Consider the following 15,897-nt stretch of genomic DNA (forward strand, 5'->3'; position numbering starts at 1 on the left):
AAGAGAGCCTGTGATACAGTTAATCCCACGTGTTTGTGGCATTACCGACTTGGCCACATCGGTGTTGACCGAATCACAAGGTTGGTAAAGGATGGTCCTTTGGATTTTCTAACTATAGAAGATCTTCCCACCTGTGAGCCTTGCCTACAAGGCGAGATGACGAAACGGCCATTTAACGGTAAGCCTGAAAGATGTACAGGCACATTTGACCTAATACATACTGATGTATGTGGTCCCCTGAGTGTTAGGACACGAAATCAACACGTGTATTTCATCACCTTCACAGATGATTTTTCACGATATGGTTACGTGTACCTAATGAGACACAAGTCTGAATCCTTTGAAAAGTTCAAAGAGTTTAGACAAGAGGTCGAGAAACAGTTAGGGAGAGAAATTAAAGCCCTTCGATCAGATCGAGGTGGCGAGTATCTCTCTGATGAATTTAGGGACTACTTAAAGGACAATGGGATAGTATCGCGGTTAGCTCCTCTTGCTACACCACAACTTAACGGTGTTTCAGAGAGGAGAAATAGGACCTTATTGGATATGGTACAATCGCTTCTCATACACTCAGAGTTACCCACATCCTTTTGGGGTTACGCATTAGAGGCTGCGATTTACGTGCTGAATCGGGTTCCAACCAAATCGGTTTCGAATACTCCATATGAACTTTGGACCGGAAAGAAACCAAGTGTCAGACACTTGAAGATTTGGGGTTGTCCAGCATACATTAAAAGAACGAGTGCAGACAAGTTGGAATCCAAGACCAGTTGTTGCCTATTTGTAGGCTACCCAAAAGGCTCTGTACGTTACCTATTCTATGACCCAAGTGAGTAGAAAATGTTCTACAGTCGAAATGCACAATTCTTGGAAACCGATTACATCCTGGACACCCATCGTTAGGAAGTTGTTCTTGATGAGGAGAGCTCAGGAGCAGTGGAAGATGTCCTACAAGTTCCAGGTAGTGACCAACCTAGAAGATCCACTCGGGTATCCAGGCCACCAGTCCGTTATGGTTATGACTAGGATAGTTACCTGGTGGAAACCTTGACTAGTGAGGAGGATCCCGTGACTTATGCGGAAGCTATGTTGAACATAGATTCCCAGAAGTGGGTAGAGGCCATGAGAGCAGAGATGGACTCAATGGAGTCTGGACTCTAGTAGATCCACCATCCGGGGTAAAAGCAATCGGTTATAAATGGATTTACAAGAGGAAGAAGGGCCCCGATGGTAGGGTTGAGACCTTCAAAGCTTGTTTGGTGGCGAAAGGGTACACTCAGAAAGAGGGCATCGATTATGAGGAAACCTTTTTCGCCTGTGGCCATGCTTAAATCCATTAGGATCCTGTTAGCTGTAGCAGCATACCGTGATTATGATTGGATCAATTAATCCCTACATGTGATGTATGGATGTGTGATGTGCTACGTACATGGGCCTTAAGTACTTGGCCCATGCTTAATCGACAGTGGCTCTTGCGCACACCATGGATGAATGCCCATCATTGCCATGGTGTCCCTTTTGGTCATTGGATGACCTCCCTCAGTGGGGGCCCCACACCTCATCAAGAGGTTACGTGCGGAACCCTAGCCGATTTAGGCCCACCGAAATCTGGCTTTATGAAAGTCAGTGGGAGCCACTTTGGTTTGACCTAAAATAAGAACTAGGGCGTAATTAATTGTTCCCTCCGGCTAATATGAATGCATGTGATAGGGAGATTCATATGATGAACTCTCTAAAAGCCTTCCATCATTAGCATGAGGATGGGTCCTTCAGTAATGAGGAAACGCACCAGAAAATGGGCTATCCATTTGCTGTTGGGCATGTCTGAGTGTTTCATAAGATGATAGGGGCGTCGTAGACCGATGTGGGAGGGGCTTCACCAGAAAATGGGAATTCTCTCACGGTACTTTGGCATTCACGAATATGATGGGTAAACACTCACTGGACAGAAAGGTTTACCTGAAAACGGCTCTGAACCTTGTCTGACAGAGGCCAAAGGGAAAACTCATATGATGAGTGGATATGATCCTTCACAGAAAGGTGGTGGGGTTATGCAGCTAAAACCGTTGGCTCCATGCACCCTATGTGAATTTCCACATTTCCAGAGACAACCCGTAGTCTCTGTCACTGAGAAAGGAGGGAAATCTCAGAGGCAAATAAATGGAAATGGATCATAGATTAAAATCCATATCTATGAAATGAACATGAATCAAATTAGGTTGTAGACTGATGTTTGCTCTTTTATCAGAAAATGGCAAATGGATCTTTTGCAAAACTACTTGATGACAACAAGTTGAAGGGCCCAAACTATGCTGACTGGTACAGGAACCTTATGCTGGTCCTAGTATTTGAAAAGCTGGACAAAGTGGCAAAGAATCCTGCCCCGGAGCGTCCGGGCGATAGGGTTTCAGAGGCCCGAAGGAGAGACTATCAAGAATGGGAGGAGAAAAACTCCTTTGCCCGGTGATACATCATTGCCTCCTTGGACAACCCAATACAGAGGCCGTTCGATCAGATCGAACATGCCAAGGACATATTGGACAGTCTCAGGACGATGTATGAAGAGTAGAATCGTTCTACTCGACAAAAGGTCTTGAAATAGTTCATGACCGCACAAATGACCAAGGGCCAACAAGTTCACGACCATTGTCTTCGGATGATTGATACATCAACGAACTGAGGCTCTTGGATCCGGGCTGGACCTTGTGACCCAGATAGATGCTACCTTAATTCTTTGCCTCCTTCCTTTAATCTGTTCATCCTGAACTATAACATGAACAAGCTGAATGTCAGTTTGCAAGAGCTCAGCAATATGTTGCAAAGAGCTGAAGAACTGATTAGAAAGGATGAGCCTGTAGCTATGCTTGTTGAAGCTAGCAAGACAGGCAAGAAAAAGATGAAGTTAAAGAAGCCTCAGAAGAAAGCCACTAAGGGGAAAAAGCAGAAGAAAGACAAAGCATCGGATGCCTGTCACTTCTGCAAGATGACCGGCCATTAGAAAATGAACTGTCCTGCCTACCTGGAATCCAAGAAAGGTAATTTTGAAATTTGTGTTATAGAAACCAATCTGTTGGTAGCTTCTGCGTCTTGATGTATTGACTCCAAGGCTTCAACTCATGCGTGTAACTCACTGCAGGGGTTCAAGGTAAGCAGAAGGCTGAGTGAAGGAGAAGTTACACTCTACTTGGGGACTACTACAACTGTTGCAGAGGTGGCCATAGGAACCGTGGAATTACCTTTTAGAGAAGGATCAACTATTCTGAAAAATTGTCCTTATGTACAAAATTTAAGGAGAAATTTGATTTCTGTCTCAAAACTATGTGCAGATGGTTATTCTGTCTTCTTTAGTAATTCGATTACTATTAAAAGAAATAACAGATTCATCGCATACGGGGAACTGGAGAACGGTCTCTATGTTCTACATCCTTCTCTAGAAACTAACATCACCGAAACTGCGTCGGCTGAAATCCCCAAGAAGAGAGCCTGTGATACAGTTAATCCTACGTGTCTGTGGCATTACCGACTTGGCCACATCGGTGTTGACCGAATCACAAGGTTGGTAAAGGATGGTCCTTTGGATTTTCTAACTGTAGAAGATCTTCCCACCTGTGAGCCTTGCCTACAAGGCAAGATGACGAAACGGCCATTTAATGGTAAGCCTGAAAGATGTACAGGCACACTTGACCTAATACATACTGATGTATGTGGTCCCCTGAGTGTTAGGACACAAAATCAAGACGTGTATTTCATCACCTTCACAGATGATTTTTCACGATATGGTTACGTGTACCTAATGAGACACAAGTCTGAATCCTTTGAAAAGTTCAAAGAGTTTAGACAAGAGGTTGGGAAACAGTTAGGGAGAGAAATTAAGGCCCTTCGATCAGATCGAGGTGGCGAGTATCTCTCTGACGAATTCTGGGACTACATAAAGGACAATGGGATAGTATCGCTGTTAGCTCCTCCTGCTACACCACAACTTAACGGTGTTTCAGAGAGGAGGAATAGGACCTTATTGGATATGGTACAGTCGCTTCTCATACACTCAGAGTTACCCACATCCTTTTGGGGTCACGCATTAGAGGCTGCGATTTACGTGCTGAATCGGGTTCCAACCAAATCGGTTTCCAATACTCCATATGAACTTTGGACCGGAAAGAAACCAAGTGTCAGACACTTAAAGATTTTGGGTTGTCCAGCACACGTTAAAAGAACGAGTGCAGACAAGTTAGAATCCAAGACCAGCTGTTGCCTATTTGTTGGCTACCCAAAAGGCTCTGTACGTTACCTATTCTATGACCCAAGTGAGTAGAAAATGTTCTGCAGTCGAAATGCACAATTCTTGGAAACCGATTACATCCTGGACACCCATCATCAGGAAGTTGTTCTTGATGAGGAGAGCTCAGGAGCAGTGGAAGATGTCCTACAAGTTCCAGGTAGTGACCAACCTAGAAGATCCACTCGGGTATCCAGGCCACCAGTCCGTTATGGTTATGACCAGGATAGTTACCTGGTGGAAACCTTGACTAGTGAAGAGGATCCCGTGACTTATGCGGAAGCTATGTTGAACATAGATTCCCAGAAGTGGGTAGAGGCCATGAGAGCAGAGATGGACTTAATGGAGACCAATGGAGTCTGGACTCTAGTAGATCCACCCTCCAATGTAAAAGCAATCGTTTGTTAATGGATTTACAAGAGGAAGAAGGGCCCCGATGGTAGGGTTGAGACCTTCAAACCTCGTCTGGTGGCGAAAGGGTACACTCAGAAAGAGGGCATCGATTATGAGGAAACATTTTTCGCCTGTGGCCATGCTTAAATCCATTAGGATCCTGCTAGCTGTAGCAGCATACCATGATTATGAGATTTGGTCAGTCAATTAAAAGGGGCGAATTCTGATGTGGATTAGCTCATAGGATTGGGCGTAGACCCTATCCACTTAGAGAGTCCAAGATCTAAATAAGATTTAGATCTGGAAGCCTCCTAATTAGATTTGGAGATGGCTAATCTGATCTGCAGATAAGAAAAGGGTTTTCCCTTATCACTTAAAGGGACTTCTAATCCAAATATAATTTGGATCAGGAGCTCCTAATAGGATTAGGAGTTGATCCCTTTAAATCTATAAAAGGAGGAAGGGGCGGCAGCCTTTAGACATGCAACCCAAAACTCTTGTCTTCAGAGCTGAAATCACAAGAAGGGAGAATTCTGCACCCTACGAAATCTCTCTAGCCGCCTCCTTCCTGTCGCCGCCATTATCTCCAGTTCGATCTCTAGTTCTTGGGAGAAATCAAGATCTGATCTTGATATCAATCTTTTGGGAAAAGATTGATTGGAGTTGTACTCACAAGCCATCCAGTTGATTCTTGCAAAGGGTCAAGTTCTTTTGAAAAACATTCCTGATTCTGCTCCATCCTGCACTGTGCCATTTTTCGTGGAAGCAGTCTTTGGATCCTTCCTTGGGCGTGGACACCTCCATTGGGAGATATTATTTCTCCGAATCAGGTACATCCTCCCTCCTACTTCTTTTGGTTTATATCTGATTTGGTTAATGGTTCAAGATTGATCCTGGAAAAATATGTTTTTCTAAAATAGGCAATACAATTCCCAGTTGAAGGGAGAGAAAAATTTTTGAAATTTGCCCCTTATTCCGCAAGATTTGGAAGTCGTTGTGATGGATATCCTATCCCTTCATTTAGCACTTCGGTGAACCCCTCGCTCAACTGGAACCTCTGTCCAGCCTCTAAACTGTGCTCATAAACACATAGTTCACTGAGCTAAGAATCAGTGGCCATCTCCCCAGGAAGTGGACACCTCATTTGGTATTCCGCGGGAATGACATACATTGCTCGGATCCGAGCCATATCCCCGGGCGCCAAGACGCAGGACGTTGTGCCAAATCGACGACCTACCTGTAGAGAAAGCTCTGCTTCCATCTCGGAGGGACCAACCTTAGCCTCCTCAACTTCGGCAGCCACAAAATCTCTCAGCTAAGGCTCATAGTTCGAGCCGTAAGAAGAGCTGGAACCGGAACTACTGAAGGACCCGGAAGAGGAAGAGGACTAATGAGATGAAAAGTACATATTGGGCAATTCACAAGAGCTGAGGAGCGAAGACCACCAAGCTATCTGTCGTGTTAGTTGTCGAGCTCTCCACTGTCTTCCCTTTTATAACTATCAGGAGCGCAGATCGAGAAGAAATCAATGGTGCAGATGAAGCACCTCTAACAATGCCTCGGAAGACCAATAACGTATGACGGGAAGCCTTGAAAACCGATGTGGCATCCTCCTCAAGCAGCAGTTATGCCTATTAATTGCACCGGTTCAACTACACTACTGGTCCAACCTTTGACGCGGAGAGCCACAGTACCGGTCCAACCTTCGACGTAAACCCTCGGCTAGGGCACTCAAGTCCTCGGATAGGTTGCTTAAGGCTACAAGGCCACACAGTAGTCTAGCCGAGGACTCCCGTCCTCAATAGCAGAACTGGGGGAGTGGTTTGGGAACCGAAACTTCGGTGGAACCCGTCTTCGCAGCATAGAAATCCCGAAGGAACCCGTCTTCGCAGCCCAGCACCCCGTGGCCGAACATCAGAACCTCAATTCTAGAGCTCGGCCTCCAACCATCAGCAAAAGGCCTTTCCTCGGCATACGGTCGAGTTAAGCCTCAATTTCGGAAGGTCGGCATATCAAAGCCGAGCATGACACAAACCCCAAATCCGAAATACGGATCCAACTCCAAATCTCGATGCACCATGGCCGAGCATCACCACTGCACCAAAGCTTGACTTCCACTTGGAACCAGAGTCATTCCTCGGCCCCAACAGGATAGACTCGGAAGCTCAGTTTGACACTTTGGCCCTTCGCCAAGCTACACAACCGCACAACATTTTGGGGAGTGGTTCGAATTCTGAAGTCAGAGCTTTTAGAGTTCTGCAGCCAACAATGGGAAGATTCCTCGACCATTCTCCATATTTCCTGGATCTCAAGATTGCGACAGTCACTGGGGAACACCAAAAGGGCCAGATGCCCATCCAGACATCAACTTGAAGTTCTTCAGCTGGAGAACGAATTGGACTACTTCATTCCTCGACTTCAGAACTGGGGGAGTGGTGTTCGGGTCATGGTTGAGCTGGTCCTGCGAGACACGTGGCTGCCTAGCTATCGCCCTGCCATGTCATCCAGGCTTTGCCACGTCGGCCTAGCTATACTATTATTGTGGCCCCCGTCTTATCCTCCAGCCATGTCAACTACACGTCATGGGGATGAGTACAATTACAGATAAGGAGGAGTAAGGAAAGATGATTCCACAAGGAAATGGGACTCTATCTCGAGTACCTCTGACCAGGATACGTATCTTTGGCTAATAAAAAGGCACTCCATGCTCGAGGGACCAACGTATCTTTGGCACAAAAATAAGGTGTTGGACTCCAACACCTTGGGCTAATACGATAGAGGGCCCATACATTGGGTCCCACTAAAACCTTCCGTCCCATTGAGCCCAACATGAATTCAAAAAAATAAATAATAAACAAAAAGAGGGGGGAAGAAATTCTGGTTGGATCTTGACCGATCACATTACCCATGAGGTGTTATTACACCTAGCTAACAAGTGGCTTCTTCATAAATGATTTCCCAATTAGTTGAACATGGCCCCGTAATTAAGGGAGATTGATTCAATTGCCATTTCAGTCTAGAGAAGAGCATTTAAATTGAATTATCGGATCTCAATGGCATCCAATTTAATCTAAGTTAAGAAGGAATGTTACAATTAATCAATTGGATTTCCTTTTATGTGTAGAACCAACCATGTGCCAAATGGCACTTCGTTCCAAGTACAGTTAGGGATTGAAATTAAATTCAATTAAATGACTTAATTAGCTTAATTAGATCAACAAAATGATCACCGATATGTCAATTTAGTGCCCCCATTTTAATTAATATTAAATGGCGATAAATTGAATTGAAACCATTCAAGTCAATTCAAATATTTCAAACCAACTCATCGTCTATTGGTGAGCCTCTATAAATAGAGGAGAAAACAAGAGGAAGCTCCCATTCGGCTCCCCCCTTTCAACTACTACTCCGTAGTTTTTGAAAAAGGAGAGGAAATGCGCTGCACTAAGATCAAGGAAAAAAGAAGAAAGGCCCCAACTCTTGAATTGCCGAAGCACCGAAATTGCTACAACTTCGTGCCACATCAACTCGTGAAATTCCCATGATTCAAAGGTCTTCTGTCAATTCTACAGGCAAGAACATTGTTTCAGCTGTTTACGTTCTAATCATTGATTGAGCATGAGTAAATTTTCATTGACACAAGGTTGGGCGTTGCTTGCTTCTCATAATTGCAAGTTCTAGTCACAGTTTTGGCTTTCGTCCAAGGCAAGAGAATCAGAGGGTTTTCTTTGCCAAGAAAAAGTGAGTCTGTATCCCATTTAAATTTCTGAAAAAAAAAATTCAATTCCTTTGAATTTATCCACATTAATTTTTGTGCTCCAAATTTACGCACGAAATTTGTATTGACAACAGGAAGGGCAGCATCGTAAATAATATTTTTGTTACTTGACTATCTAAACCTTGCCCAAGTTCTTTCAGTTTCTTTGTTCTTTGTTAAACGAGACTTGAATAGGCTTTCTCATCTCCTTGCCCAGTGGGGTTTGGTCTCTTCAATGAGTGGTTGGACGCATGCCCTTTGTCCTATTTCATAAACTATTTTAGTTGATTACTTTTGTTTCTGTTCCTAAGGCGGTGTTTGGTTGCAAGGCAAATAAATTTATATTGATGCAAAGTTATAGCAGTGCAAATGATTTAGGTGAAAATTCTGATTTTTTTTTTCAAAATTTACCTTATTTTCTTTGATTGTAGTTCAAATAAAGTAAAATAAGATGTGAAGCTGAATAAAATAAAGTGCAAAACAAAATTAAATCAAAATATGCATTATTTTCATTTGCACTCCCATGCATTTTTATACTAATGCAAACAATTTTGTGTTGCAACCAAAAGCAGCCAAAAGCTCAGTTTGAAAAGTGTACAAATACAAATATACATGTAGAGTACAAAATCTTATATTTTGTACAAATTTACACTACATAATTGTATTTGTACTCTTTCCAAACTGAGTCTAAGTAATTAGTAGTACTAGTAAGTGATTTCTTTTTTTGGTGTTTCTTGTCTTTGCTTTGTTGTTTTGTTGCTGTGGAGTGAAAAGTGAAATTCTGTTAACCAAAGAAAAAAAATAATAACAAAAGTCTAAGTAGAAGCCTACCTAATGGCTGGTAGTGGTTGCCATCAAACTACAAATCACATCACGCATTAAAATCACATGTCATTAGCATCATGGACGAGCCTATATATATTTCATAAATTGTGAGATTGTGAGCGGTGAGAGAGGGATTATCTTTATTCTAACTGTGTAGCTTTCTTTCTAATTCTTCTCTACAGTGAGTATGGCTTTAATCATCAGTAATCACTTTGAAACCCCAAATGAAGAGAAAGAAGAAGAAAACTGTATATTGGCGGCCATGCAATTGGCAAGTGCTTCAGTGCTTCCTATGGCCTTGAAAGTCACTACAGAACTAGATGTGTTCGAGATCATATCTAGAGCTGGCCCTGATGCGTACCTCTCGGCTTCAGAGATTGCCTTGCACCTTCACACTGAAAACCCAGATGCAGCAACCATGCTCGACCGTGTCTTGTCTCTACTGACGAGCTACTCTGTTCTTAAATGCTCTTTAGTCAAACGGGACAAGGACCAAGTTGAAAGGCGTTATGGCTTGGCTCCTGTCTGCAAACTTTTCACCAACAGCCAGGACAGAGTGTCTCTTCGACCCCTGCTTCTACTGCAACAAGAAAAGTCGCTCATGGATAGCTGGTATGATCTTACTTGCCGAGCTATGATCTCTGATTTGGGCACAATATTCCACCACCAACATCACTCGTTATGTGACATTCATTCTGTATTTCCGGGAGAAAAAAAAAACACTACATTCTCTCTGATCTTTATCGCTGCTTGCAGGTACCGGCTGGGAGATGCTATATTGGAAGGTGGAATTCCTTTCCATAAGGAACATGGAATGACCTTATTTCAGTACTGTGAGAAAGATTCCTGGTTTAACGAATTCTTTAATAAGGGAATGTCAGGTCACACCACAAAGGAGGAGATATGTTTGAATAAGAATGGGACAGGTGTGAAACATGTTGGAGGAGATATGTTTGAATATGTCCCCAAAGGAGAAGCCATTTTTATGAAGGTTAGTTCTTCTTTTAGGTCTTGAGAGGGGTAGACTGGATATGTCCCACGATATCTAGAAGAGAATTACATTCACCAAGAATCTCTTTGTAGTATCAAGTCATTTAAAGCAAATAAAGTTTACAAATCAAGAAAGTCATAATGTCTATTAGTCCTCAAATCAAGGAAGTGATAAAACATAGACAGAGAGTATTTAGGAAATTAAAATCCACAGTATTATAGGGTACATTTTCGATATGTTCTTTCGTGATTTAATGTCTCCAAATATATATATATATATATATATTTTAATTTTCGTGATTTTTATAGTGGATACTTCATGACTGGAATGATGAAGATTGCTTAAAGATTTTGAGAAACTGTTGGAAAGCCCTACCAAAGTCAGGAAAAGTGATCATTGTTGAATCAATTCTTCCAATGGCTCCAGAAGCTAGTTACCGCTCTAATATTGCCTTCACACATGATTTATTAGTGCTAACTCATTGCCCTGGAGGAAAAGAGAGGACACAAAAGGAGTTTGAGGCCTTGGCAATAGAGTCGGGCTTTGCTGGTTGTGAAATTGTTTGCAATGCTTACCATACTTAGGTTATGGAGTTCCACAAATAATTAGTTCCTTTTTTTTTTCTTTTTTACTTTTGAACTTGTTTGTGACTTTTTTAAATTATGCATCCGAATAAGAATGAAATGCAGTTTGATCTTTATGGTGTGCATATTTTATTTTCCAAAAACACATGCTTCAATCTGGTATAATCTTATATATTCTCTTGTTCCTAAAGCATGTCTATGATCACAATGTTCATATTTCCTGCTATCTCCCGAGTCCCCATGATTAGGGGTGTCAATGGACCAGTTTTGGATTGGACCCATTCAAACCAAATTCAATTTGTGTGGATTGGACAGACCAATAAGATATATGAATTAGACCAGTCCAGACTTAATGGTCCAAAGTATTTATTGGATTGGGTTGGACATGGTCCATCCATAATGAATTTATATTAGATTGGGTTGGATTGAGCCAATATCTGATCCATTAAGAAAAGATAAGAATATAAGTGAAAATGGACCAAATTTGGATAATCAAAACAAATTTGAACAGGTTATTAAACGGCCCAGACATTAATTGGACCAATCCAAAATAATCCAAAATAATTAATTGGGCCATGCCAGCACATGGGCTACGGGCAACACAGCCTGCTTGGTTGTGCCGTGTGGGCTTGGCTCGCAGACCTAAAACCCCAGGCCCAAAGTCAACTTTTCAAATGCTAAGCATGAACAAAAACCAAAGTCAACTTTTACCATTCTAGATGCCTAGGAAAAAATAAGAAAGGGGAATTGCTGAAATAATACCTACCTAACAGCATTTATTGTTAAACCCACCCATTATTATTGTGAATCCTGTTACTCCTAACTCAAATATAAAAACAAAAAAAAACAAAATGGTTTTCATGCAAGGTTATATTATATATGTCCAGTCTCATTGTCCAAGACATATACAAATGGCTTATAGCTTAGGATTATTGGGGCAACTAGAGCACTTTAAGCATACACAAACAATAAACTGGTGGTTAGCTCAACCAATCAAATGGTTAACCAGTTGGCTTCGGTTAGCGGATTTTCAAAAACCGATCCTACTAATTCAGTTAAAGCAAACCGTGAGCAGCTCTATTGTTAACCACGGTTACCATGTCTAGTAAAATTTTACTACAACAACAACAAAACTGACTTCTTATTAATCATCAGGTTTAGAAAGAATAATATATAATATAGTATATATAGAAGTGAACAAAATCTATTATTTGTTATTAACGGCTCTATTTTATTATTATTAATCATCAGGCACTAGTTTTGGAATTTTGAAATGTTTAAAGTGGCGTGTGGTTTCACATGCTGCACATAACTGGCTGGACCGAGATGCCTATTTCTTAGAGTGGACCATTCCAGGCTTGGGTTTTGAAGCCTACAGGCTAGTATCGCATGACATGACAAAATGGACCATACAAGCACGACCCATGGGCATTGACACAGCATGATATGGCATGAAGTCAGTCCACTATGGTCTATGGCTGAACTGACTTATTTTTTATTTTAGTCTTAACTTTTATTTTTTTTTCAATTTTTTATTTTCTAAATGAAGAAATGCTAGAAATTGGGATTTGAGGTTAAAAAAGGTTTTTTCAGCAAAATTAGCAAGGCTATGTTCCTTAGGATCTTTAGAATGTATAGATCTCAAAACATTAACTAAAATAACCCAATTAGACAATTAAGTGCAAAGTTATGGACTCTAAAATTTAGATATACATATAGTATATAACTCATGACCAAGTAACGGGATCAAGGACAAGTTGAAAACATTGTCAAATACCCTCACCAGAAATCTCTACTAATTAAGAGGATTTATTTGAGAGAAAATATAAAAAGGTACAACATAGTTGACATGAAAATTTGATTGGATGAATGAATCAATGCTTTTAATTAATACCAATTTACTACATGAGACTAATTTTGGGTCTCCTGACGATCCAGCCTTGCTTTGATTTTCTTCACCACTCATAAAATAATAAAAAACTGAAATTTTAAGAAATGATAAAATAAAAATTTAAAAATAATAAAATGATAAATAAATAATATTAAAAGATAAATAAACATTATTGATAACAATAAGAAATAATATTAAACAATAAATAATATAAAATATTTTAACAATAAAAAAATTTAGACATAATAAAAAGATTAATAAATAATATTAATAAAAATTAACAATCATGTTAAAAAAGATACAAAGGGGAAATGCTAATCACAACTTGGAAGTAAAGGTAATAGTATGCAACCAAAAATTAGCATACCTATCTCCCTTATATAACCACCAAAAGGAAAGGAAATTCTGCTCTAACATCTACAAAGTTCTTTTAACAACAGCCTCTACTTTAAGTCATGGCTCAAGCTTCCAATTGTTGAAGAAAACCAAGTCGTTGCATTGGGATTGAGGAGTGGGTTGAAGACAAACTTCGAAATCATCGTTCCTAGTGTAAACCAAGATAGGTGTATGGAAATCAAGTGGCACAAATTCCCTTCTCTTCACAAGTACATCTGAGTCATCTCCCATTCTTTTCAATGCTTTTTCTATTCGCCCCTTCTAACGATGATGGCAAGGACAACGGTGGTGGCCGCCATTGTCGTTAGGGGTGTCCATGAAAAATCGAAAAACCAGAAAAATCAAATTGAAATGAGAAAACCAAATTGGAAAATGCACTTAATCGGTTTAGTTTTCGATTAAATCGATGATGAGGGCTTGATATTCAACTTCATTGTTCGACACTTGGAACCCAAATTTGAGTGTGTACTCCTACTTCACTTTGTCTGGATTTAGCAAGATAAGTCTAGCTCCGCTTTCTCTTTGATTAGACGAGCCGTCCACATAGAGGATCTAGGGTTCTTCTTCCCAACCGAATGAAGGTTTATTGCTAGTGAATGCCTCCAAGCTTGTTGTTGGCTTATCCGGTTCCAAGGCTTGCATGCTGAACATACATTCTACAATAAAATATGCTAAGACCTATGCCTTGATCCCTAGGCGCGTCTCAAACTGAATGTCGTATTTGCAGAGCTCGATAGCCCACTTTGTCAGTCTTCTTGAAACTTTAGACTTCTATAGGGCTTAGTGGAGAGGTTGATCAATGAAGACGACAATGATGTACACTTGGAAGTAGGCTTATAGTTTCTGAGTTGATACTATAAGAGTAAAGACAAGCTTCTCTATGTTAGGGTACCTAGTCTTGGCTACATGTATGACCTTGCTTATGCAGTAAACAAGTCATTGCACTTTGTCTACATTTAGGGACAGTATCGAGTTGACTACCTTATTGCTTATTGATACTAAAATAGTAGTTCATCCCCCAGCTTGGGCCTTGTCAATAACAATGACGAGACGCGGTATTGTTTAAGTTCATCAAAAGCGAGTTGGCACTCCTTGATCCATTGGAAGTCTTTGGCTTTTTTTATTTCTTGAAAAAAGGGTAGGTATTGCCTTGTCAACTTAGACATAAAGCGATCGAGGGTGGTGAATTAACAAGTGAGATTTTGGACTTCCTTCACCGACCTCAGAGGTTGCATATCCAAGATTGCTTGGATCTTCTCAGGTTTGGCTTTGATTCCATGTTGGGTTTAACCATATAACCAAGGAACTCACTCAATGTAACGCTGAACACACATTTGTTAAGATTGAGCTTCAGGTCATATTTTCTTAAAACTTTAAATATGTTGGTTAAATCAACAATGTGGGAGTTTAAAAACCTATTTTTTTCTACCATATCGGCAACATAAACTTCAATTTTATTTCCTATTAATTCAGAAAAAAATCTTGTCTACAATATGTTGGTAGGTTGCCCCGACATTCTTAAGGCTAAAGGGCAAAACCCTGTGACAATATAGACCACTTTCAATTATAAAAGTAATATTCTCTTAGTTTGTATGATCCATCTGGATTTAGTTGTAACCGGAATAGGCATCCATGAAACTTAGCATCTTAGACTTCGAGGTGGCGTCTACTAGCTGATCTATTCTAGGGAGGGGGAAGCTATCATTTGGGCTAGCTCTCTTTAGGTCAGTGTAATCTATACACATATGCCACTTCCTATTTGCCTTTTTAATGAGCACTAGGGGTGGATTCGAGCCGAGCCGAGATGAATAGTACCAGGATCGAGCTTAGCTCGGCTCGGCTCGTTTTTATATTTTATAAAAATATTTATTATATATTTTATAAAAATAAAAATTATATATAAAAAATTTATTTTATATTTAAAAATAAAGAATTATAATCATTAATAATTATAATATTTTTATTATATATATATTAGTTTATATAATTTTATTATATATATTATTATATATATTATATATATTTGATCTAGCTCACGAGCCTCACGAGCCAAGCTCTAGTAGGCTCGAGTCTAGCTCGTTTATTAATCGAGCCACTGAATTGGGCTTGAGCTCAAGCTCGAGCTCGATTGAAATCGAGCCGAACCAAGCTTTTCATGAGTCAAGCTCGAGCAGCTCGTGAAAATATTGGCTCGTTGCCACCCCTAATGAGCACCTTGTTTGCTATCTAGCTTAGGTATTCTATCTTCTATAATGAATGTGGTACTGAAGAGCTTCCCAACCTCCTCGTCAATGGTCCTTCATTGCTATGGGGTGAAGTTCCATTTCTTTGCTTTTCAAGTGAGTTTGCTTTTTAGAGGCTCTTCGAGGTATGATCCAATCTACATTGTCTTCTCAAGCGCAACTTTTGAGATTGGAACTGAGATAACACTCTCCACAAGGTGTCCTCGGTCTTTGTTGGACTCTAGTAGTGGTTTGAGGTCTAGGTCAACCACCAACAACTACTTTCTTTTTCCTTTCAAGGCCCACATGTAACATTTTTGGGACTCTAGGTGGTCCCCCCGCACGACTGCATCATTTTCTTATCCCATATCATAGATTTTTCCTTTTCTTATATAGTTGTTTTTTATTCAGAATGTTGCAATTTCGTTATAAGAGTTAGTGCAACAAACTGGGTCCATCATTGGCCCTTCAATCATAGGTAACAAAATATAGACAGGGTATATATTTAGGAAATTAAAATGCACAGGGTTATGCCAGGGTACTTTCTGTTCTATTCTTTTGT

General features: G+C 40.4%; 1 protein-coding gene across 1 annotated transcript; it reads left to right on the forward strand.

Moving 5' to 3' along the window:
- The first annotated feature begins 9,370 nt into the window (after positions 1–9,370).
- Positions 9,371–10,969, forward strand: LOC148791459 (caffeic acid 3-O-methyltransferase 1-like). The gene is made up of 3 exons (XM_088887242.1): positions 9,371–9,863; positions 10,008–10,242; positions 10,551–10,969. The coding sequence occupies exons 1-3, from the start codon at positions 9,439–9,441 to the stop codon at positions 10,824–10,826; spliced, it is 936 nt and encodes a 311-aa protein (XP_088743368.1). The 5' UTR covers positions 9,371–9,438; the 3' UTR covers positions 10,827–10,969.
- The last annotated feature ends 4,928 nt before the right edge of the window (positions 10,970–15,897 follow it).

Source organism: Nelumbo nucifera, chromosome 5 (genome assembly GCF_055504915.1).
Source record: "Nelumbo nucifera cultivar China Antique chromosome 5, China Antique-T2T, whole genome shotgun sequence".
In the NCBI taxonomy this organism is placed as follows: Eukaryota; Viridiplantae; Streptophyta; class Magnoliopsida; order Proteales; family Nelumbonaceae; genus Nelumbo; species Nelumbo nucifera.